Source organism: Cryptomeria japonica, chromosome 8 (genome assembly GCF_030272615.1).
Source record: "Cryptomeria japonica chromosome 8, Sugi_1.0, whole genome shotgun sequence".
Classification (NCBI taxonomy): Eukaryota; Viridiplantae; Streptophyta; class Pinopsida; order Cupressales; family Cupressaceae; genus Cryptomeria; species Cryptomeria japonica.
The window spans coordinates 80,637,475-80,661,958 of NC_081412.1; the positions used below are offsets into that span (position 1 = coordinate 80,637,475).

Below are 24,484 nucleotides of genomic sequence, written 5' to 3' on the forward strand. Positions count from 1 at the left end.
ATTTGGGAGTGTACAGTTGTTATTTTTCAAAGCACTAGTATGCTCTTCTCTTGCCTCCTTAGATGATCTAGAGAATCAAAAAAGTAGGGAGAAAATATCAATTTCTAGGGAGTTCATAATTTGACTTTCCAATTGCAGGAATTTTGAAGCTTCCTAGACAAATTTTGAGCTCACCATTGACTCCAAAGCAACTTAAAAAGACTGATTTGACTTTTGCTTCAATTCAAACACTGGAGGACAGATCTACAAGGGTTTGAAGCAGGATGTTCATGATAAACTTATAAGGCACTGAGAGGGGGGGGGGGGGGTGAATCAGTGCAAGCAAAAACAATATAAATCTGATCACCACTTTGACCAACTTGAAAAACAATAAGCATGCAAAAAATATCACCACATATGCAAACATCCAATAAAGCATGCAACACATAACACAATAATTTTCACGTGGAAACCCAAATGGGAAAAACCACGATGGGAATTAGCACCCAAAAAAATATGCACTCTTTGGAAATGCACCCTATTAAAGGCCAAGACCAGTTAGGAGCTTTACAATAATGCCTGGTTAAGAGCAGACCTTGTTAGGAGTCACCCGGTGAAGGGATTTCAACCTCAACTCAGTTAGGAGCTATACCCTGTTAGGAGTAACCTTGCTAAAGGATTTAAACCCAAATTAATGAGTCACCTGGTGAAGGGATTTACAAGATCAGACCTGTTAGGACCTACCCAGTTAAGGGATTTTAATACTGTTGCAACTGTTAGGGAACAACAGGTAAATGATTTGCATATAGCACCTTTGTGCGTGATAGATCCGCTTCAGTTCTGTTTTTAGCACCGACTAAACATTAATACAGAGCTTCACCTTACACTGCACAATCAAATTCTCATTGTAGATCCTTCATCTCATACATCATAACACAATATTCACCTTTTTATAAGCAAGTCTGCTAAGTCGGCTAATATCCTTGGAACAATTTCCTAGGTGCAATGTATCTAGACAGTCTTGCACATTACGCTTTACTCATGTCAGCCACAAACATCATAACTCAAAAATTAAACATTAAGTCTATCGGTTTACCGATCTAAGTAACTCTGCTCTACCGGTTAACTATTCTTCCTGACTGACTGCTCAATACATCATAACTCACTCCAAAATTCGATTTTGTTGATGCGGTTCCAGTCATAGACTCCTGCCAATGTCATGAACATGCATTCCAAACCGCAACACCTAACCCATCACCCCTCTACTGTATCGGTCACTTGATCATAGCATTTTCCCTGTTTACCGGTTCACTGTATAACTGCTTCCTCTACCAGTTAGACTAAATGACTTAGATGACTAACAAAACATGGTTGCCATCAATGACAACACAAAACAAGTCATCAATCAACCTATTACATCATATCATCATCATCAAGCCAACAATCTCCCCCTTTGGCATTGATGGCAACACTTAGGAAAAAAAATTGTCTAAGTGTCACAATACAACAATCAAGACTCAAACCAAAACTCCCCCTTAGCAATTACATGCTATTACAAAAATTTACTACTACCCCTTTACAAAATTTTTGACTGACATACTACTCCCCCTTTGACAGCAATGACAAAGGTAAGTAAATACATTTGAAAGAAATGAATATAATACATTATAATTTCCATTATCAAATGTATAGGAGTTCAAAATATTACAATGTCAATTTCAGAAAAACGTCAGCAAAATGTGTCTTCATGACTGTCAAGTCATTCTCCCATGTCTCCAAAAGTGTAGCAGTGATCTCACTGTGAGTCCTGACTTGGTAGGCAAATTCTTCCATGGCATCTAATGTACTCATCTCTGGTGTTGACAGAATTGCCTATGTTTCCTTGTAGCCTCATTTTAAAATTTCCAACTTAGGAATCAACTGAGTCTGTAACTCCTATAAAGAAGTTGTCCTTTTAACCTGCTCAGCTTCATATAACTTCAACTTATGTTGTAAAGCTACTACAGATCTACCAAAATTGATTACTGAATCATTAACAGGATCAAAGGATTCACTTAACTTCTTTAGCTCCTGCTGCTCCTGCTGAGCTTCATGTGTCTTCTTCTCTAAATCACCACAAAACAATGAAAAATTGGCAATTGTGGAAAGTATTTTACCTCCGGTTTTCAATGCTCCTTTAATTAGGTCCATGTTGACAGTGAGACCTGCTATGTCCTTATCAATATATTTCATCAATTGCTCAATTCTCTTCTTCTTATATTCCTTCTCCACATTATGCACTATTGGTTCCTCCAAACTCTTCATTTGTCCTCCTACTAATGTGACCATTTGTTCCAGTTTGTCAATAGGTGTAGGAAGACTGTCAATATCAGTCTCCGGTAGTATACTTGAAAGTATATCAATTGCACTTTGAATAGTTTGAGCCTCTTTTCTCTATGCTTTCATAATTTTCTTTTGTGCCTTAGATTGCATAGCAGATGCAATCTCCATCAGCTCAATAGGACTTAGCATGCCCATGTTAATAGGTCCTTGAATGCTTAGAGTATCATCTTCTTCATCATCATCAAGGATCTTCTTGGATGCAAGTGATCGGGATGTCACTTTCTGTTCAAGTTCTCCTTCCTTCTCTTCTTCTTCCTTCTACATCTCTACATTCTTCTCCGATGCTTTCTCCTCTGTTTTCTCTTCAACTTTCACCTCTTCCTTCTCCTTGTCCTTCACTGGTGGTGCAGTGGTTTGTACATTGTCTGTTTGTTCATTCATCAATCGCTCTGTCATCTCTGCAACTTTACCGGTTGGTGCAGCTTCTGGTAGCATTGTCTCCTCATCGGTGATAATGATTGTTTCTTTCTTTGTTCCAACATCTACCGATGTGTCATCAAACACAATTTCATCCCGTATGATATCGTTAAGATTCAAAGTATCAGGGAGATCTTCTCCCTTAAGTCTCTTTGGTTCCTCTTCTTCAGGTACCAATCCTAAAAACTTCTTCAAATTCACCAACTAATAATCTTGTCAACCTTTTCTTTGTAAGAAATAATGGCCTTGGCTTAGAAATAATTTCTTGAATATCCTCCATAGAGGTCTCCGGTTGCAAATGCATTACTACAAACTCAATTAATTATTTGTCCTGCTTTATAGCAGTTTTCCATCTTGCTTCCAATTTATTGTACAAAGAATCAAGAATCAAGCCTTGCAACTCAATCAATGCTTTGTTGTACTTATTCATAAACCAGACAACAGTATCTTCAATTTGCTTTTACTCATCTTCACCAAAATTGTTATAATGTTTCTTTACATCAACCAAAATACCATACTTTCTTATTTTCTCCAACATCTTTTCAAGTGAAGTAAGTTTACTTACCAGTTGCTTTACAAATTTCATAGTAGGCGCTCCAACCACTTTGGATTTCTTCCCACTGGCTCTCGGATCTTTCTATCCACCTTCAAATTTTGTATCTTCTTCCTCATCCTCAGCAATAGTCTCAAGAGTTCTTTGCGCTTGTTGTTTCTTCCTTTTTTCTGTACACTTCTTTCACTATAGGAACTTGAGGCTTACCTTCCTTAGGTTTTCTTCTAATCTGGATCTTAGGAGGAGGAGGGGGCTTCTCCTTAACAACTGTACTTCTTGTTTGTCTAACGATGTTGGTACCGGTTGACGCACTAGAGGATCCTTCCTGTCATGATTCAAACTTTGCTCTAGCTTCAGCAATCATCTCTTTTGTGAACCCTTGTTCAACTACAAATTGTTCAACCTCTTTTCTAACTTTCTTTGCAATAACCGGTTTGGCCAACTCGGAATGTACTTCTATAGATTTCTCCTTATATGTTCCAAACCTTGTTGCACTAGGATCTACCGGTTGTGCAAGGAGATCATCAGCATACATAGTCAAAATATCTACTTTCACTTCATATCCTATGGGCATCAGCCATGAAGTTCTAGGATCTACAACCTCCATCTGACAAGTGTCAATATCCACCATGAAACAGATAGAATCCTATTATTTCTTCACAACACTTTTCGGTATCCTTTCTCTTTCATGAATCCTCTTCTAAAATTCTTTAAAGTAACCCCAAATGGTCTTATTAAATTCATTCCCAAGCATCCTGATACTGTTCTTGATTTGCAGGGATGTCAGTGTATCATCAGACCATTGTATTTCACCTACACTGGGAAAGAAATTTTGAAAGTGTAATGTCCCCAATTTTAATATAATTTCTCTTTGCATGTGCGAATCCTCAGATTACTTCTTTTGGCAAGTGGGAATCTCCATTCTGAAAATAAGTCTTGTGTTTGGAATATTAATATTTCATCCCATTACCCTTCCTCTGTGCAATACTGAACTGTGTGAGGTTGGAGGGCTTCGGGGTGGTCATTCACTCACCATATGGCCTAGCATCTCCAACCGTACAGTCAAAGTTGTACATACCGTACAGTAACACCACATTCACCGTACGGATGGCACAAACACCACCGTACGGCTTGCACCACCCTCACCGTATGGCTGGCACAAACACCACCATAAGGCTAGCACCAACCTCACCATATGGCTGGCACCGTATGCCTTCTTGGTGGTCTTCACATCTTGTTGTGGGCTTTGTGCGCTGATCGGTTCAGGGACATTACAGTGGTATCAGAGATAAAATCCTGCCAACCTATGGAATGCTTGGGATGACTATAGAAATGCAAGAAAGGGATAATGAAATTGCTGCCAATAAAATCAACAAGTGGTATAACAAATATCAAAAGAGGAAGAATCTTCTGACATTTCAAGAATATCTAGTTCTGACCGGAAAAAGTATACCTGTGCATGAGGAGGTTATCAGAATCTTTGATGAATACTCAAGTGAACCTGAGGAGATCAAGGCTACCGAATCATTTGATAGGTACTGTGTAAGGAAAAGAAAAGAGGAGTTGGATCCTGAATTAATAACTCAATCAGAATCAAAGAAAGATGAAGACAAGTTCACATGTTCACCTGTGATGTCCCCATCCTAGTCAGGGACAGTGGTCTGAAGAGTTAGCATATTTTTGGACCCTTGTAGGCTAACAGGGTATGGATAAGGGGGTCAGTGATGCAGTATCTTGAGGAGTGGTCTGTCTATTTGTTGTAGTTTAGTGTTGAGTTCAGTTCTGGTCTTCGTTTCATCAGCATCTGACATTATATGAGGATTTCCTAATTTTTAGGGAAAAACTGCTAAAAATAGACATGGTCCTATTTTCATTGGCATGGCGAACCGTGGCCCTAGCTTCTGACAGATTCAGTTTTTGAGCAATAATGAGGCAGATATGAATTTTTAAGTGATTCCCACAAGCAATTAATGTTTTAATGAAATATTAAAATAAAACCACAAAGTGTATCACTTAAATTTATTTAAGTGAAAATTTAATATCTCCTAAGTTGGGTGTTGCTTTTAGGGTTAAGTTGGGAACCCTAAAAGCAAGTTATGATTTTTAAAAATCCTAATTGCCAAAAATCGTACTTTTTGGGTATTTAGGCAGCCAAGAGGAAATTAAACCTCATTCATTGATATTGAGCATTTGACATTTCTTTTGAGCACTTGGCTACGGCGGCAAGAGTTTGGACCTGTTTTGGAGAGCATGCATTCTTCAAAATTCAGTAGCTTTGAGATTGTGAAAGATCAATCGAATTGTTGCAGCTTGGTTGGCTTCATTTAGAAGTCAAATTGAATTAAATTGGGGCAGATTTGGCTTCTTACCAGGCAGATTTGTTGTAGGTTTCCTATTTACTGTTTGTTGTTAATTTTTTTATGGTTTGGAGGCTTCTTTTCCCAAACACACAGCTTGCTCATTTATTGGCGCCATCTTCCATTGTTTGAGTGTCTTAGTATTGAATAAGGGCAGATCTAAATTGTTTCAGAATAAAAAATCAGAACTTTGTAAGTTGCTGATTGAATTCTTTTAATTCAATAAATTGGCTAAGGACCTACGGGTATGTTTCTAAATTCTCCAGTTTATTGTTTCAGTTGATTAATTTCATGTATTATTTCAATATGTGTTGCAAATTAAAGAAACCCCCTTCTGCAACTTCTGTCTATTTCTGAAAGACCATCTTAATAATCAAAATTACAAAGAAGATCTACAAATTACAGCAGGTTGAAGAGTTGAACCAGCAAGGGTTCATCACAGTGGTATCAGAGCTTTGATCCTACCTTCCTGGAGGGTTAGAATTTTTTATGCATCAACAACAGACTGGGCCTCACAGGTATTACACACGCAGGAGACCTAGTTTACAGGGTGATCCTGATCAAATTGAAGAAATACCCTTGGAAATTATGGGGGATAGGAATGATGGTGAGCCACACAGAGAGGCTGCTAACAATGAGGACCAAGACGCTGGAGTTATTATGAGGGGTTTAGTAACAAGGCAGCGACAGGTGGCAAATGTGTTATAACAGTTGACTACAGCCATACAACAGATCAGTGTGCCAAGGGGGCATAATCAAAACCAGGAGGAAAATGGTAGTGCTGCTGGTCGCCCAAGGGCAAGAGTGACTCCCACACACACCTATGATAGGCCTACACGCCCAACCTTTGTTAGAAATCAACCTGAAGAAGAGGATGTGGCTGAGGAGGAAGATGAGGTGGTCTTTACAGTTAACGTGACCACCCTTCATGATGAATGGGATGCATTACCACCAAGAGTTAAGGAACATCTTAACTTTGACAGGTTTATGAGTCAAAAGAGGGAACACAACAAGAAGTTGAATTGGAATGACAGGAAACCTTGGAACAAAACTAATGATCTCAAATATGCAATCAACAAGCTCATACTTTCTACTTTTGATGGCAGCGGTAGAGTTACAGCCACAGCTTGGATTAGCAAGTTGGATACCTTCTTGAACCTATGTCCTATGTCAGAAGAAGATGCTATTAAGTTTGCAGCTTTGCATTTGGATGGGGTAGCCCATCATTGGTGGCAGTATGGGATGGTGACTTTGCATCATGACCTTATTACTACATACCAAGAATTCACTGACAGATTGGTCGAGCGTTTTGATAAAAGAGATCTAGAGTTGTATTCCAAGGATTTAGCTCAGCTGAAACAAATGGGCAGCTTGGAATCTTATATTAGTGAATTTCATAAGTTTTCAGTTATGGCAACTAACATCTCAGAGAGAAGGTTGGTCATTCTTTTTGTTGAAGGTCTTTATGAGCCTATGAAAGGTTGGATTAAAACTTTTGATCCCCCTATCTTGCAAGAAGCCATGAGGAAGGCACGTAGCATGGAACTTACCGCTCCTCGTAGTAAGTTCACTCCAAACAATTCAAAACCGTCCTCATCATTTAATGACAGCAAGTCTGGTCAAAAGAAATCAGAAAATGTGGACCAAGCAAAGAAGTTTACAGCGCCTTTGTATAGGGAAACACTTAATGATTTGTGTAGAAGGAAGCTGTGTTTTCATTATAAGAGCCCTTATGATCAAAACCATGATTTTCCCCTCAAGCCTAAGGTCAAAATAGGACTATGGAGTGGTTTTATGAGGGAGAAAACATGACTGATAACACAGACCAGCAAGTTGATCAAGATGATTCCGAGACTAAAAATTCAGAAAAGGATATTGAAAATGAAGGAGAATTCGATCTATGGGAAGCTCATATGTCTAGCATGCAAGGAGAAGGTTCTTTTAGGTTGTGTGGACTCTTGGCTGGTCAAAGAGTCATTTCTCTACTTGATACAGGTGCAACTCATTATTTCATAGATGCACGGTTGGTGGAGAAGCGTGGGATTCAAACTCAAGAGTTTGAAGTTATAAGGGTGAAAGTTGTTGATGGTAATGTGCTGACTTGTGATAGAATGATTTCAGACTTACCCATGAAACTCAATAATTATGAATTCAAAGCTGACTTTCATGTGGTTAACATGGGAAACATGGACGTGGTCCTTGGCATGACGTTGCTTCATGCCATAGGTGAATTTACACTCAACCTCAGCGATATGGAGATGAAATTCAAGGTTGATGGGACTAATCATGTTCTTAAAGCTATCAAGGCCAGCAACTTGAAATTAATCACTCTTAAAAGAATGGAGAGACTTATCAGGCATGACATGGTGGATTGGGCAACAGAGTGTAAACTAATGCCTACTTATGAGGAGCAGCATAAAACACCTTACCATTAAGATATTCAGGAGCTTAGAGTTAAGTATACAAAGGTGTTTAGTGACATACCTCCTGATAGGCCTCCTAATAGAGGCATAGAGCACATTATTGAGTTTGAAGAGGGCACCAAGCCCATGATGATTACACCTTACCAGCACCCCAAGCGGTTGAAAGATGAAATTGAGAAAACCATCAAAGAACTTTTAGCAATGGGACACATAAGGCCGAGTAAATCTCCTTTCGCTTCATCAATTGTTTTGGTGAAGAAGAAAGATGGCACACTCAGAATGTGCATTGATTACCGTATGCTGAATAGAAGAACTATAAAGAACAGGTATCCCATTCCTCGCATCGATGAGTTGTTAGATGAGCTTCACGGAGCCTGTTTATCTCTCCAAGATTGACTTGAGGACAGGTTATCATCAGATCAGTGTCAGGGAGCAGGATATTGAGAAGACTGCATTTAGATGTCATTGTGGACACTATGAGTTTTTGGTTATGCCTTTTGGGTTGACCAACGCACCAGCCACCTTTCAGTCCACTATGAACATGGTCTTCCAGTCTCAGTTGAGGAGATTTGTTCTGGTTTTCTTTGATGACATTTTGGTTTACAGTAGAACTTGGGAGGAGCACCTGGTTCACTTGGATATTGTTTTAGGCATACTTGACAGGGAGTCCTTTTATGCCAAAGAGTCCAAGTGTGCATTGGGAATGGCAGAACTTTTGTATTTGGGTCACATAATCAGCAAAGAGGGAGTTCGCATGGATCCTGATAAGATTCGCGCCATTGTTGATTGGCCTACGCCTGAGACCCTGACTCAACTCAGGGGATTTGTGGGTTTATGTGCCTTCTACCGTCGGTTTGTTAGTGGTTTTTCACGGCATGCCACATCACTCACTAGTTTGACACAAAACTTGCTTTACCCGATTTCACCAAACCTTTTGAGCTTTATTGTGACACATGCGGAAAGGGTATTGGTGCAGTAATTATGCAGGATCGTCATCCTATAGCTTATGAGAGCAGGAAGCTTTGAGGTCCGAAGAGGAGCTATAGTATTTATGATAATGAAATGTCGGCCATCATGCATGCAATGGCCAAGTTCAGGCAATATTTAGTTGGCAGCAAGTCTTGTGTCAAAACTGATCATAATAGTTTGAAGCATTTCCTTGGACAGCGGGATCTAAATGAGCGTCAACAGAAGTGGGCCAGCAAGTTACAGTCTTATAATTTTGACATCTCCTATGTCAAAGGGACTCAAAACATTGTTGTTGATGCTTTATCTCGTCGCCCCCATTTGAGCTTCATGGCAACTGTTTCCGAAGATTGGAAACACTTGATTATAGTAGAGTATGCCAAGAATCCATGGGCCTCTAGTATTATTGATGGGACTGTACAGGACAATAGGTACTCTCTTACGAATGACCTCATCATTTACAAAGAGAGGATATTTCTAGTCCCAAGTTCTAAGGTGATGAGGGGAAGTTAGTGCTAGTACCTAAGGCCATTCTGGAGTTCAAAGAGCGTCATTTACGGAGGTGTCATCAGGGAATTTTTGATTAAATGGAAGGATCTACCGATAGAGGATGCTACTTGGGAGTGTGATAAAATTTTGCAGCATCCATGATTCACCTATGGCTAGACATCCCGATTACTTTAAGACCTATAGGCAAGTACGGGAGAGATTCTCTTGGAAGGGTCTCAAGTCTGATGTTCTTCAATACATCAAAGAGTGTTCTGTCTGCCAACAGAACAAAGAGGAGCACAGCTTTCCTGCAGGGTTACTTCAGCCACCTCCTATTCCTGACAAGAAGTGGGAATGCGTGTCTATGGACTTTATTACGGGCTTGCCGAAAGCTCAAGGGAGAGACAACATTTATGTGGTAATTGATCGATTGACTAAGTATGCACATTTCTTCCCGATCAAGACTACTTATTCAATTGGACAGGTGGCTAATCTTTTCTTTCGTGAGGTATTTAGATTGCATGGTTTACCTCGGAGTATTGTCAGTGATAGGGACAGCAGGTTCATGGATCACTTCTGGCAAGAGTTATTTAGACTTTGCGGGACAGAGCTCACTCCGAGTACCAGTTACCACCCCCAAACTGGTGGACAAACAGAGATTGTCAACAAATGGGTGGAAGGATACCTGCGGAACTATATTTCAAGGCAATAGAAGGCTTGGGTAAAGTGGTTACATTTGTGCGAGTATTGTTATAATTCCACTCACCACATGACTATTCAGATGACACCTTTCAAAGCTTTGTATGGATATGATGCTCCTAGTTTTCTGGATCTATTGATGAGCGATTGCAGAGTACCGAGTGCTAAGAATCTATTACAGGAGAACCAGGATATTATGAGAGCACTTCGTGATAATATTCAGAAGGCTCAAAATAAGCAAAAGCAATATGCTAATCAGAGGAGGGTTGAGTGATCTTTTGAGATTGGGGATATAGTGTATTTGATGCTACAGCCCTATAGAAAGTCCTCTCTTAGGAAGAAGGGCTCAGAGAAACTCAAGCCACGTTATTATGGTCCTTTTAGGATTATCAGGCGAGTTGGCCGAGTGGCTTATGAGTTAGATTTACCGGCTGATAGTAAGGTTCATAATGTGTTCCATGTGTCACGCCTTAAGAAGGCATTGGCACAACAGATAGTTCCTTCTGCAGTTTTACCACCCCTAGATGATGAGGGGAAGTTAGTGCTAGTACCTGAGGCCATTCCGGAGTTCAAAGAGCGTCATTTGCGGAGGTGTCATCAGCAATTTTTTCATTAAATGGAAGGATCTGCCGATAGAGGATGCTACTTGGGAGTGTGATAACATTTTACAGCATCCAGCATTGAGTTTTCTTGAGGACAAGCAAATTCTGGGAGGGCGGACTGGATGTCCCCATCCTAGTCAGGGACAGTGGTTCGAGGAGTTAGCCTATTTTTGGACACTTGTAGGTAAACAGGGTATGGATAAGGGGGTCAGTGATGCAGTATCTTGAGGAGTGGTCTGTCTATTTGTTCTAGTTTAGTGTTGAGTTCAGTTTTGGTCTTCGTTTCATCAATTTCTGACATTATATGAGGATTTCCTAATTTTTAGGGAAAACTGCTAAAAATAGACATGGTCCTATTTTCATTGTCATGGCGAACTGTGGCCCCTGCCAGATTCAATTTCTGAGCAATAATGAGGGAGATATGAATTTTTAAGTGATTCCCACAGGCAATTAATGTTTTAATGAAATATTAAAATAAAACCACAAAGTGCATCACTTAAATTTATTTAAGTGAAAATTTAATATCTCCTAAGTTGGGCGTTGCTTTTAGGGTTAAGTTGGGAACCCTAAAAGCAAGTTATGATTTTTAAAAAACCTAATTGCCAAAAATCGTACTTTTTGGGTATTTAGGCAGCCAAGAGGAAATTAAACCTCATTCATTGATATTGAGCATTTGACATTTCTTCTGAGCACTTGGCTATGGCGGCTAGGGTTTGGATCTGTTTTGGAGAGCGTGCATTCTTCAGAATTCAGTAGCTTTGAGATTGTGAAAGATCAATCAAATTATTGCAACTTGGTTGGCTTCATTCAAAAGTCAAATTGAATTAAATTGGGGCAGATTTGGCTTCTTACAAGGCAGATTTGTTGTAGGTTTCCTGTTTGTTGTTAATTTTTCTATGGTTTGGAGGCTTCTTTTCCCAAACACATAGCTTGCTCATTTATTGGCACCATCTTCCACTGTTTGGGTGTCTTAGTATTGAATAAGAGCAGATCTGAATTGTTTTAGAATAAAAAATCAAAACTTTGTAAGTTGTTGATTGAATTCTTTTAATTTAATAAATTGGCTAAGGACCTACGGGTATGTTTCTAAATTCTCCAGTTTATTGTTTCAGTTGATTAATTTCATGTATTATTTCAATATGTGTTGCAAATTTTAGAAACCCCCTTCTGCAACTTCTATCTATTTCTGAAAGACCATCTTAATAATCAAAATTACAAAGAAGATCTACAAATTACAGCAGGTTGAAGAGTTGAACTAGCAAGGGTTCATCACATCACCCCAGCGACAGGAGGATATGGACAAACCAGAGACAACAATTGTCCCTTCAAGTGGAGAACACTTAAACTTTCATGACAACTACAAGGCTGAAGATGTTTGTATAAATTTTGTCAAGCCAACAGCGGTTGATCAACTTCATGGAGATGCAAACTCTAGCAATGATCCCTTACAGGAGCAATCTCTACAATTGGTTGAATACGAAGTTTACCCTTTGGTTGGGCATGAGGCGTGCATGATTGTCATCTCTCCTTGTGAGTGGCATTTATATGAAAAAAGCAAGATGGATTTTGATGAGTTATTTCTCAACTCCGAGCAGGGCAATGTTTACATCAAAGTGGAGCAGCCCAAGCTGATTGGGGATTTGCATGCGGTGCTCGCAGTCATGGTGCGGCGTCAAGCTTTCAACGGATACGGCTACCAGCATCCGCGCATGGTCTGGGATCCCAAAGCTTGTCAAATGGCAGATAGTTACGGATTGCTTAAGGGCAAGCAATCTTTGGGCCGAGAGGACTATAATGTCCCAAATTTTAATAAAGTGACTTAATTAAGTTAATTAATTAAGTGGTCCTAAATTTTAAATAATATCATAAGGACTTATTTAATTAATTAATTTAACTACTAAATAAAGGGGGCCAAATTAATAAAATAATAAACTTTTGTCGGTCGTTTGTAACCCTTTGGGAAACTTCCCAGAGCCCATTTATAAGGCCGAGTTTGGCATAGTTGTAGGTAGGGATGCGAATTTGGTATTTTCTTGTACGTGCGAATTCTTGTTGTCAGCCATTTCAAAGGAGGTAGATCCTCCCTACGTTGCATCCGCAGTTTCGGTGGGAGTAACTCCTCACCCTATTCTGCTTCTGTTAGGAGTCTGTGAATTTGTTGTGCGTATATTATCAATATAATTTCTCTTTGCATGTGCGAATCCTCAGATTACTTCTTCTGGCAAGTGGGAATCTCCATTCTGAAAATAAGTCTCGTGTCTAGAATATTAATATTTCATCCCATTAACCTTCCTTTGTGCAATACTGAACTTTGTGAGTTTGGAGGGCTCTGGAGTGGTCATTCACTCACCGTACGGCCCAGCATCTCCAACCGTACAGTCAAAGTTGTACATATCGTACGGTTACACCACCCCCACCATACGGCTTGCACCACCCTCACCGTATGGCTGGCACAAACACCACTGTACGGCTAGCACCAACCTCACCATACGAATGGCACCGTACGCCTTCTTGGTGGTCTTCGCATCTTGTTGTGGGCTTTGTGCACTGATTGGTTCAAGGACATTACAGAAAGTAGAAAAATAAACCAACAATCAACTGTCCAAATTTGAATTGTTGCCTTTTGTCCTTCTTAATTGACTCTGGATTCAGCATCAATTGTGCTCTTAAGGCTTTAGAAAGATCATATTCTGCATTATCCTTAATCATCTGATAGGCAGTATGAATCGCAGCACAAGGAATACTGTTCATCCGGCTAGAGTGATAAACCCTATAACCGATGACCATAGATACATATTTTACTTCTGGATCCTCAATCTCATTCACAATCATAGCTCATCCATCCCATCTAGATTTTGTCAGTTTAGTCACATCATCCTTAGGGATTGATCTCAATGCAAGGACTTCACCGGTTGCCCACAATCCGGTGATAGCATGAATAGCATCCTTGGTAATCTTATGTGGTCTATCTAACCACATAGACTGATCATGTATTCTACTCAAGACATATCTAACATGCTCTTCCTCAAAATCATCCAGAAAATTCAATGCATGATGAAAACCTTTATCGTTAACCCGCCTGAATTGTTCTTTCAAAATTCCTTCCTTATCACACATTAACCTGTACTGATCAAAGATAGCAAAATACCTAAGTCTTCCAACTTACAATGAATATAAGATCTGACATCTTCCACATGTAGAACACCATAAGGAACACTGGATAGGGCTCCAGCGAGATCAGTTTCGGTTGATTTGTGAGGATGCCTCTTGAATTCCAGTCGAAGCCTAACAATAACATCTATAATGTGTGGCATATCCATCGCAAAATATCAAACTTAGAATCAGATTCTAGATAAATACCTTTTAACTCCTTTGCAGCTAGAGTTTCTACACTGAAATGCACTTTCACCGACTCACTGTTCACAAATCTTCTCAATCCGTTGTCAACCTTTACCAATGCAATAATCACAAGCTCTTTCTCTGCTTTCTTTTCTCTCCAAGTGCTCTCGAGGATGCTAGGTGACAAATAAGACTGAAAAACTTCCTTTTATTTGCTTAACACCTACTGCATAAAATGCTATACCCGGTTGAACAAACCCTAAACACCATTCAACCCTAAAACATGCTACAGGTTTCCAAGACATATCCAACATGCCGGTTTCAACTCAAAATCACTTCATAATAGCATAATGCATCAAAATATGCAGATTTAACTTACCGCACATCATTCAAGGGGTCCGGAAATAGATCTGACAATAAGCTCCCCCTAAGATTTATATAGCTTAGTTTACCGATGAGGGATTCTCCACACTAGGTGAAGAATTGGAGTCTTCTGATGGTTTCTCCTCACCCTTCTTCCTCCAGATCTTATCCATCTCACACCCGACTTCTTCTACATCAACCTTCTTCTTCCCTTTCCAGTCAACAGACTAATTTACAGGTTGGTTCATCCTTGCTCTGCAAAACCTTGCAATATGTCCCGGATTGTGACAATGAAAACAACCCATTCAAGATGCTCTCCAGGGTCCAGCATTGCCCCTACCAGTTCTTCTTCTACAATTCATAGCTACATGTCCATAGTTATGACAAATAGTGCAAATCACATTCCATCTATTCTCCATTTCATATGGACTAGACCGCTTTACATAAGGTCTTTGCCAATTAGGGTTTCTCCGATCATTAAAAGATCTCTACCAATCACCACCAGACCTCTGATTCATGTAAGGTCTTTGATTATTCATTCCAAACCTGCACTCAACAGCTCTATGCCCATACTTGTTGCAATTGTAGCAATAACCATTAAAAGTGCTAAGCATATATCCATCATATGTATTAGGTCTATAACCATTAACACCACTGGATCTAATTCTACAAACATTAGCAGTATGACCTACCTTATGACAGTTAAAGCATACTGGTTTGTAGGATTTCATACCGGTGGTTTTCTTGTTCTTAGATGCAGATTTATCTTCATGCATGATGTACTTAGTACCGGATGGTTCTCCTTTCTCAAAAGTTGTGTAACCCAAGCCATGTGTCTCTCCTTCCTGCCTCTATGACTGAATTTGCTCATCAATCATAGCAGTGCTCTTGTTGTATTTAGCCAATATCTCATTAGAATCAGCCAACTCCTTAGTAAGATCTTCATTCTTTTTCATAAGACTCTCTCTAAGAGACATAGCCATGTCTAGATCAGCTTTCACTTCCTCTTTTTCTTCTTTTTCCTCTTGAAGATATGCAGTCAGGGTACCAACCTCTTGTTTCAGCTTAAAGATCTCATGATCCTTCTCTCTGATCTTGTCTTCAGCAGTCCTCTTGACTTCCAACTCTTGACTCATCCTAATGGTTAGGGGCTTCCAGTTCTCTCCTCATATTAGACTTCTCATCATTTAGCTTTTCCACCTCATTAGCCAAGGCATCAATGTTTGCTTCCTCACAAGAATTGTTTTCACTAAGTTCCATTAGCTGCTCAGCTAACTCTCTCCTCTTAGCCAAAGAAGCTTTGTACTTAACCCTAAGTTCTCCAAGCGCTTCTTCAGAGTCTACAAGCCTATTAGAAAGCTCTCTATAACTCATATCCCCCATGATAGCCTTAAGGATCCTTCCCAAGCGGTTAAGCCTTAAGGGAATTAGGCTCTAATACCAATTGATAAACTTATAAGGCACTGAGAGGGGGGGGTGAATCAGTGCAAGCAAAAACAATATAAATCTAATCACCACTTTAACCAACATGAAAAACAATAAGCATGCAAGAAATATCACCACATATGCAAACATCCAATAAAGCATGCAACACATAACACAATAATTTTTCACGTGGAAACCCAAATGGGAAAAACCACAGTGGGAATTAGCACCCACAAAAATATGCACTCTTTCAGAATGCGCTCTATTAAAGGCCTAGCCTGGTTAGGAGCTTTACAATAATGCTCGGTTAAGAGCAGACCCTGTTAGGAGTCACCCGGTGAAGGGATTTCAACCTCAACTCTGTTAGGAGCTATACCCTGTTAGGAGTAACCTTGCTAAAGGATTTAAACCCAAATTAATGAGTCACCCGGTGAAGGGATTTACAAGATCAGGCATGTTAGGACCTACCCAGTTAAGGGATTTTAATATTGCAGCAATTGTTAGGGAACAACAGGTAAATGATCTGCATATAGCACTTTTGTGCCTGATAGATCCTCTTCAGTTCTGCTTCTAGCACCGACTAAACATTAATACAGAGCTTCACCTTACACCACACAATCAAATTCTCATTGTAGATCCTTCATCTCATACATCATCACACAATATTCACCTTTTTTATAAACAAGTCTCCTAAGTCGACTAATATCCTTGGAACAATTTCCTAGGTGCAATGTATCTAGACAATCTTGCACATTACGCTTTACTCATGTCGGCCACAGACATCATAACTCAAAAATAAAACATGAAGTCTACCGGTTTACCGATCTAAGTAACTCTACTCTACCAATTAACTGTTCTTCGTGACTGACTACTCAGTACATCATAACTCGCTCCAAACTTCGAATCTGTTGATGTGGTTCCAATCATAGACTCCTGCCAATGTCATGAACATGCAATCCAAACCGCAACACCTAACTCATCACCGATCTACCGTACTGGTCGCTTGATCATAGCACTGTCCCTGTTTACCGATTCACTGTATAACTGCTTCCTCTACTGGTTAGACTAAATGACTTAGATGACTAACAAAACATGGTTGCCATCAATGACAACACAAAACAAGTCATCAATCAACCTATTACATCATATCATCATCGTCAAGCCATCAGTTCATTGCCAAATCTAGCAAGGAAATGCCATTTCAGAACACTTTGAGTCAAATCTAACCCTGCCAACGTGCTTAGAAGATCTAGAAACCTTAAAATCGTCTATCAAAATGTCAATTTTGGGCAAGTTTATAGAGAAAGCAAAAATATTTCGCTGAAGGAGTCGTACAACTCCCTAACACACTGTTGTGCGAATCGCACACCCATCCCCGTCTTGGACAGGGACCCCCCAGTTTGTGCCTTTCTGTCCTTGCGGAAGAGGAAGGGGATATGAAGCAATCAAGTGCCGCTAAAACCAAATTCGGCCTCTAGGGCCATATTGCGAACTTAAAACTCCCCAATTCTCGCAAAGTCGCCTAAATGTGAAGAAAGAGTTAAACCCTGCAATGACGTTGAAATGCCGATTTTCGCCAAGGGATACAAAGGAGATAAAGAATTGAAAGTGTCAAAAAACTGACAAAACTCCTTCAAATCCTGAAATTCGCACTAAGGGGGGAAATTACATGAGTTTCTAAAAATTTGCAAAATGGGTGAAATCCCCGAAATTCGCTAGTATTGGATAAAATACAAGAGGTAAAACTTGACAAACTCCTCCCATTCACCAGAAATTGCACAATGAGGGACAAGTGATAGTTGAAAAGTTTTTAAAATTTGCAAAACCCCCTCAAAATGCCGAAAATTGCATTTTAGAGGGTAAAAGTACAAAAGGGAAAGAAGTTTGCAAAACACTCCAAAATCCCGAAGTTTGCAAAACACTCCAAAATCCCAAAGTTTGCAAAAGTGCCCAAAATCCTGAAGTTTGCAAAACACTCCAAAATCCCGAAGTTTACAAAAGTGCCCAAAATCCCAAAGTTTGCAAAACATTCCAAAATCCCAAAGTTTGCAAAACACTCCAAAATCCCGAAGTTTGCAAAAGTGCCCAAAATCCTGAAGTTTGCAAAACACTCCAAAATCCCGAAGTTTGCAAAAGTGCCCAAAATCCCGAAGTTTGAAAAACACTCCAAAATCCCAAAGTTTGCAAAAGTGCCCAAAATCCCGAAATTCACCATAAAGGGGTGAAAATGTCAAAAGTTTTTAAAACTTTCAAAAGTGCCCAAAATCCCGAAATTCACCATAAAGGGGTGAAAATGTCAGTTTTTAAAACTTTCAAAAGTGCCCAAAATACCGAAATTCACCATAAAGGGGTGAAAATGTCAAAGTTTTTAAACCTTTCAAAAGTGCCCAAAATCCCGAAATTCACCATAAAGGGGTGAAAATGTCAAAGCTTTTAAACCTTTCAAAAGTGCCCAAAATCCCGAAATTCGCCATAAAGGGGTGAAAATGTCAGTTTTTAAACCTTTCAAAAGTGTCCAAAATCCCAAAATTCGCCATAAAGGGACGAAAATGTTAAAGTTTTAAAAACCTTGCAATTGCTCTCAAACCCCCCGAAAATGTGAAAATAAAATAGTAAGGCGTTATCTTAAAGTTTGCGGAAGTGCCATTTAGGCCGAATTTCGAAAACGTCTAAGTATGAACTTTTTTAAAAACTTTTCGAACGCCCCTCTTGCCTGAAATTGCCAGGAACAACTAAATTTGCGGACGGAGTAAAAGCGTTAAAACTTGGGAAATTTTCAAATGACCCTCCAGGCGTTAAATTTAATGTTTGTTAAATTAATTTTAATTTTTCAAATTAATTTATTAAAATGGGATTAATGGTTTGCAGGTCGCAGGACGCCATCGCAGAGAACTAGGCGAAGGCCTAAAAATGCAAATCGAAAAGGGATCGCAACCAAGGCCAAGCGCTGGAAGCTGGAGGAGAAAAGATGCAGTGCAAGATCAAAGTGATGAAGCATTGGGAAGTGTGCCACCCGGGCAACAAGTTAAAGTTCACCACCAAAGACCGAAGAACACTATGAATGCAACAATCATGCATTCTCAGGAAAAGTACATAGCTGGATTTAACTCCAAAAGTTCAGTTTTTTTAAAAAACTGAAACTTATTTATTATAAAACTGCCTGTGGGTCCCGTGCAAGATATTTTTGTGGACAATTATGTCCAACTGCCAAATTGACCGAATTAAAGCCAAATAGTGGCAGGTAGTTGGAATTGTGGTTGGTTCGATAACTGAGAATTGATTGGGCATGAGTTAAGGTTGCCAGCTTTTGGATGGCAGGTTGCAGCCCTTGGATGCAGTCAATCCTAGCCTCTGATTCAATATTGTAAAAACTATAAAAGGCAGAGGCCTTTCTTTTGTAAAGGGTTAGAGAGTTTTGTTAAATAGTCAGACTCTGGTGAGAGAGTTAGATTTTAGAAATTAGAATAGGTTAGATCTTAGCAGTAGCATAGGAATGCTACAGAAATTGTTGTAATAGGCAGCTGAAATCAATATATAGACATTGATTTGGTGTTTATTGTCTTGTTTTCATCCTGTTTGCATGGTTTCTTTCAGCATTTTAGATAGATCTTTCTGTTTTGGGTGTGCAGGTATTTGATAGATTCAGGCTCATACCATTGAAGATATACTGATTGTGTATCCTTTTGTATGGTTAACCTGAGCCTTTAATTGTGCTTAGTTCAATTGCAGGTGTCCGTCTGAGCTGCGCCATAATTGGGTGCTTAGTCGTGCGTCTCCAGTCTGAAAATCTTCCAAGTCCCTTTGAAGATTGCACCGTTCCTGCAAGGTTGTGAGCTATTCTGGCCAAGCAGGGATTGGTTATGTTGAATCCGTCTACCCGCATATCAATCTTGTTAGTTTTAGGTCTCCTAAACCCTTTCCTTTTTCTCTTTATTACGTAATTTGAGAATCCCAGCAGACCAGCTTGTTGCAAATCGTAAGTCCCGTTGTGCTCCCAACAAATCACATCGACCACTGAGTAATCCCACAGTCAAGACCTGACAATCAAAACCTTGAGGTTGTCCCCTTTGATCAACGAAACCAGCATTAGGGATTTTCTTATCTCAAGAGAGGATAGGATACTCAGCGAGTACATTCTACTCTGCGTTGGCCGGATGAAGTCGCAAGTTCAGCGATTTTAGACACGTCAACACACACCTCTAACAAAGATTTGTTTAATATTATAAAAAGGTCTTTTTAGAAAAACATTTAGAAAATTTTAAATGTTGTAATTCTTTTAAAACAAAAAACTACAAGCTAAATAGCGTTATGCGCAAGTATGCATTTTGGGCATGCCTATACTAACAAGGTAAGCCACTATGAGCGGTACATCTCCGTCCTTGCACCCCTCTCAAAAGAAATAAATAATAATATGGATCTTGGAGTAAACAAAAATCCCAACAACATAAAATTCTCCCACACCTCCTAGTTTGTAATGTGCAGCCCCCAAATGTGTATTTGTTTTTTTACTTTTTGTTTGATTTGGTGTTCAATGTTTAGCTCAAGATAGAGATATGAAACACAAAATATGTATATGCAATGCAGATCAACAACAGATATTAAGATGAAACTCACTTCTTTCAATTCTCAAATCAAATATATTCTGAAAGTGCAAGCAAATTAAAGACTGGAAATATCAAATGCTTCAATTGAATTGCAAACATCAAATAAACATACCCATTCGCTGAAATGAGTATTAATACACAGCAAGAGTTCACACACAACGCCCAGAATAAGTCTTCCAACAGTGCAGCTGACTTTTACAGATCTGTATAGATGGAAATACCTTCCACAGTGCAGTTGTAGTCTTATTAACTCCCCACGCAGGCCCTAGCAGACTTCAACCTAAGTTAGCAGCTCTATCGAATGAGAAAGGTACAGCTACAGTAGTAAGGGACAGCCCAGAATTTGCAAATGCTGCAGTCACAGCAGATACACATCTCAAAAAGGCAGTTTATATTAATCGCAGCCCAGTATATATTTCTGATGCAGCCTATATCTGTCAATATATATCTCCAAATGCAGCCTATCTCTGTCTCCAGCGATAACAAACATATATCCAAAGCTCCTTCTAAACTTCCCACAATTTCTGATATAAAAATTCAAAGTTCTTTACCAGCAAATAAACCCTTGATGAATGATTTAATACCTGGTTGCAAGCACTAATCAAACCCCCAGACTGTGTCTTCCAACAGCATAGAGATTGTAAGCGAAGAGGGGTTTCGTCCTCCAAGCCCTTGAAGATGAACTCTCCAAACAATTTCATAAATCCCTTATTCAATCCAGCACGCTGAAAGAGGACTCATCAATCTCTTTTATAACCCTTTCTCAAAAGCTCATTCACTCCTCTTGTCAATGTGGGATAAACAAAATCACCCTTTTTGCCCTTTCCTATAATTTCGGGATTTTTGCTTTTACACCCCTATCGTCTCGCGATTGCTTTTTTGGCCCCTATTTTATCGCGATTGCTTTTTCTTTAATATTTCCCATGGCATGTAACATGATTTTCATTCAACATAAGTCCCCAAACACTTTTTTAAGTCTCCAATGTATTATAGAATAAAAGGGGAACTCTTTTATTTAGATATTTCCCACAACTATAGTCTATGCATTAATAAAGTTAAATAATTAAATTTAACTTTATAAAATAACTTTATTAACGCACAATAAATCATATCAATGATAAATAAATCTTCTTGTCAATTTTAAACAATTACCATCGACATATTATTGCCCTTGGATGTCCAACCATGTCCAGAATAACTTACTATAAATAGTAAGTGTGCCCAAAACTACCTCAAAACCCCTCAGAATGGCTTGCAACTGAAACTGTCTAGGCCAAATGGCCTCTAAGTCCCTTTAATGTCCTGGTTAGCCTACGGGAACATGGGGAATTAGGCTAACGACAACATCATGCTATGAATGCTAGAAAGGGGGCATTACATAGTTCTTGGAGTAGGCTCGATGGAACATTTAATAGTAGGGAAGAATAATAATTGCTAAACTTAAACAAAATGGGAAGACTCCAAATGAGCCGGTTTATCTACACAACATTGGTATTCATTATAAAGTTAATTTAATTAAGGCAAGAGCCAAGCGCAATCTATTTAACACATTTGAAATTTATCTTTAGCAATCCCATCAATTTTAATGGTGTGTTGTCTCTATCATTCTAGTACACATGGTGGAATACTCACCTTTGACTCGCAGTAAAATGGCCTTATCTTCTTGTCTTAGATACTTGGTTAATGAGAACATTGTACACTACCTCCATAACTGGATCATAAGCGAGCTTATATTTTTTTAACTCATAGCAATTAGCATGTTGGTAAGTAATAACAATAAATGGATAACTAAAGAAAAAGGTGTATTATTAAAAATATCACTTTGATAGTGGAATTGGAAACGAGTTTTAAGGGTACTAATTTATTAATGATATTCCTAAGAATATTCAATGAATAATGTCTTATCTTTTATACTGGTACAAGTGATACACATTCTTGGAAAAAAATATATAAATTTACAATTGATATAAGAATCTTACTTGGAATGATGAATTTTATTGTATCTTATTGAGAATGCTTATTTTATTTTCACTTTTCTTCTTATATTGTCAATACAATAAGATGTAATTTATTAATGGTGTTGTAAACACTTCAAATGGTGTTGATGTTCTATACGTAATATCATCAGTAAATAAATTGATTTTTGAATGTATTAAACATAGTATTTTTAGATAGGAGCTTGATATAAATAAATCCATTATGAGCAATCACACAAACGAACACACACACACACATATTAGATATCTATTGAGTTGACTAAAGAAATTATTAGAGCACAATTGTTTATGCATTGCAACTTAAGATTTTGTAAAGAGTTATCAACTATCAACTAAGCATTACAATTGTGACTTAGGAATAATGGCTTTCTGGAATAGTAATTTTTTGAGTCCTGACATTCGAATTCTATAACAACAATAAGCATTTATTTTTAATTAAACATATAATGTGGTTGCAAAGGAGGTTATTGTTCTTGTGTGATGGTGATTCTGGTTACCACATGATATGCATGACAACGCCTTGTGGAAGAATGTTAAATTGTTTTAAATCTTCATAATAACTCCCTTGAGCATACATAAAAAATAGGTGGCATTAATCATGTAAAACCCTTCCTATCATAAATCCAAGATATGGAAATAGTACTCCTACACTTTATGTCATGATGAAATGCACAAGTTATAACAATAGGTTTAAAAAAAAATTGTTCTTTTTTTTTTTGAGTAATTGTTCAGTGTTATTTTTGGGCATTACTGGCACTACCCCTTGACTCCACCCTGTATCATGATAGGAAATCGGACAAAGGCGCTGCTTTTACACCTTCAATCTGGTTTGAAAAAGTTAAAAATGAAATTTGTTTTAGGCCTATCTTTTGTGTGTGTTTGTAAAATATGTATGTATAACCATAAATATATTATATTTGTGCCCTAGCCACTATCCCTAAATTTGTTTCCATGGTCCCCTAGTCACCTGTCCCCAAAGCTCAATTGAACAACGGTATTTTCATTTATTCTTTCTTTCTCTGGACATTAATTGATCATTCTTTGCAGGCAAAATTTGTAAATTGAGCCCATGTTACTATTTGTAAAGACAAATTCCCAAACTGGGAGTTTTCTCCGATCTGGATAATCAATTCACTCTCCCTTTAAGAAACTGAAAGACTAGACCATAATATATTTGAAAAATACCCTAATCAGTAGAGATATGTCTACATTTCTTATTTTTGTTTTCTAATAATACACTACCTGCTGAAAGGAAGCAGTAAAATTTGTAAAAAAAAAATGTCAAATACCAATAAGAAAGGAGAAAAAGGGTACCTTATGGCTGAGTCAGTCACCTTATTGCAACCACTCAAGCTCAATACTTCAAGTTCAGAACAACCTTCAGTAATTGCTATAACTCCTCTGTCAGTAACTAGGTGCTTTTTAGTTGATTTAGAAATTTTGCAACTGAAACCCTAAATAGTTTCCATAATCAAAAAGTTAGTAAAGATAATAATTCATACTCCCCCCAATAAATCCTACATTTTTTTGACACCAAAATTGAAATCAAACACTTTCTTATTCAAAGATCGTTTCTTTTAAGGGAATAAGGAAAAATCATTGTTAAAGAAGAACTTTGTTAAATAAGTTAGTTATGTTAAAATAAAGTTACTCATGATAAGGAGGGATGCACCAGCAGATTAACTCTGTGTTGAATGGTAAAAGAGATGTGAAATACAAAGGCTAGATTTTTAGAATGGACCATACAAGCCAAAGTCATCAGTAAAGAAACAACTATTTGACTCAATAACTTCTTTCAATTCATTTTCAAATGAGCCAATACATATATATATATATATATATATATATATATATATATATATATATATATATATATATATATATATATA

The 24,484-nt window shown here is 38.3% G+C and overlaps 1 protein-coding gene across 3 annotated transcripts in view; it reads right to left on the minus strand.

Moving 5' to 3' along the window:
* The window catches only part of LOC131038433 (EIN3-binding F-box protein 1), a 212,784-nt gene that overhangs the window by 75,255 nt on the left and 113,045 nt on the right, over positions 1 to 24,484 (minus strand). For all 3 annotated transcript variants that reach the window (XR_009104473.2, XM_057970872.2, XM_057970873.2), the window contains exon 6: positions 23,910 to 24,049. Coding sequence is in view for 2 of the 3 variants with exons in the window: in XM_057970872.2 (XP_057826855.2) it covers positions 23,910 to 24,049 (140 nt within the window). In the remaining variant the exon portion in view is untranslated. The remainder of the gene's footprint in view (positions 1 to 23,909; positions 24,050 to 24,484) is intronic.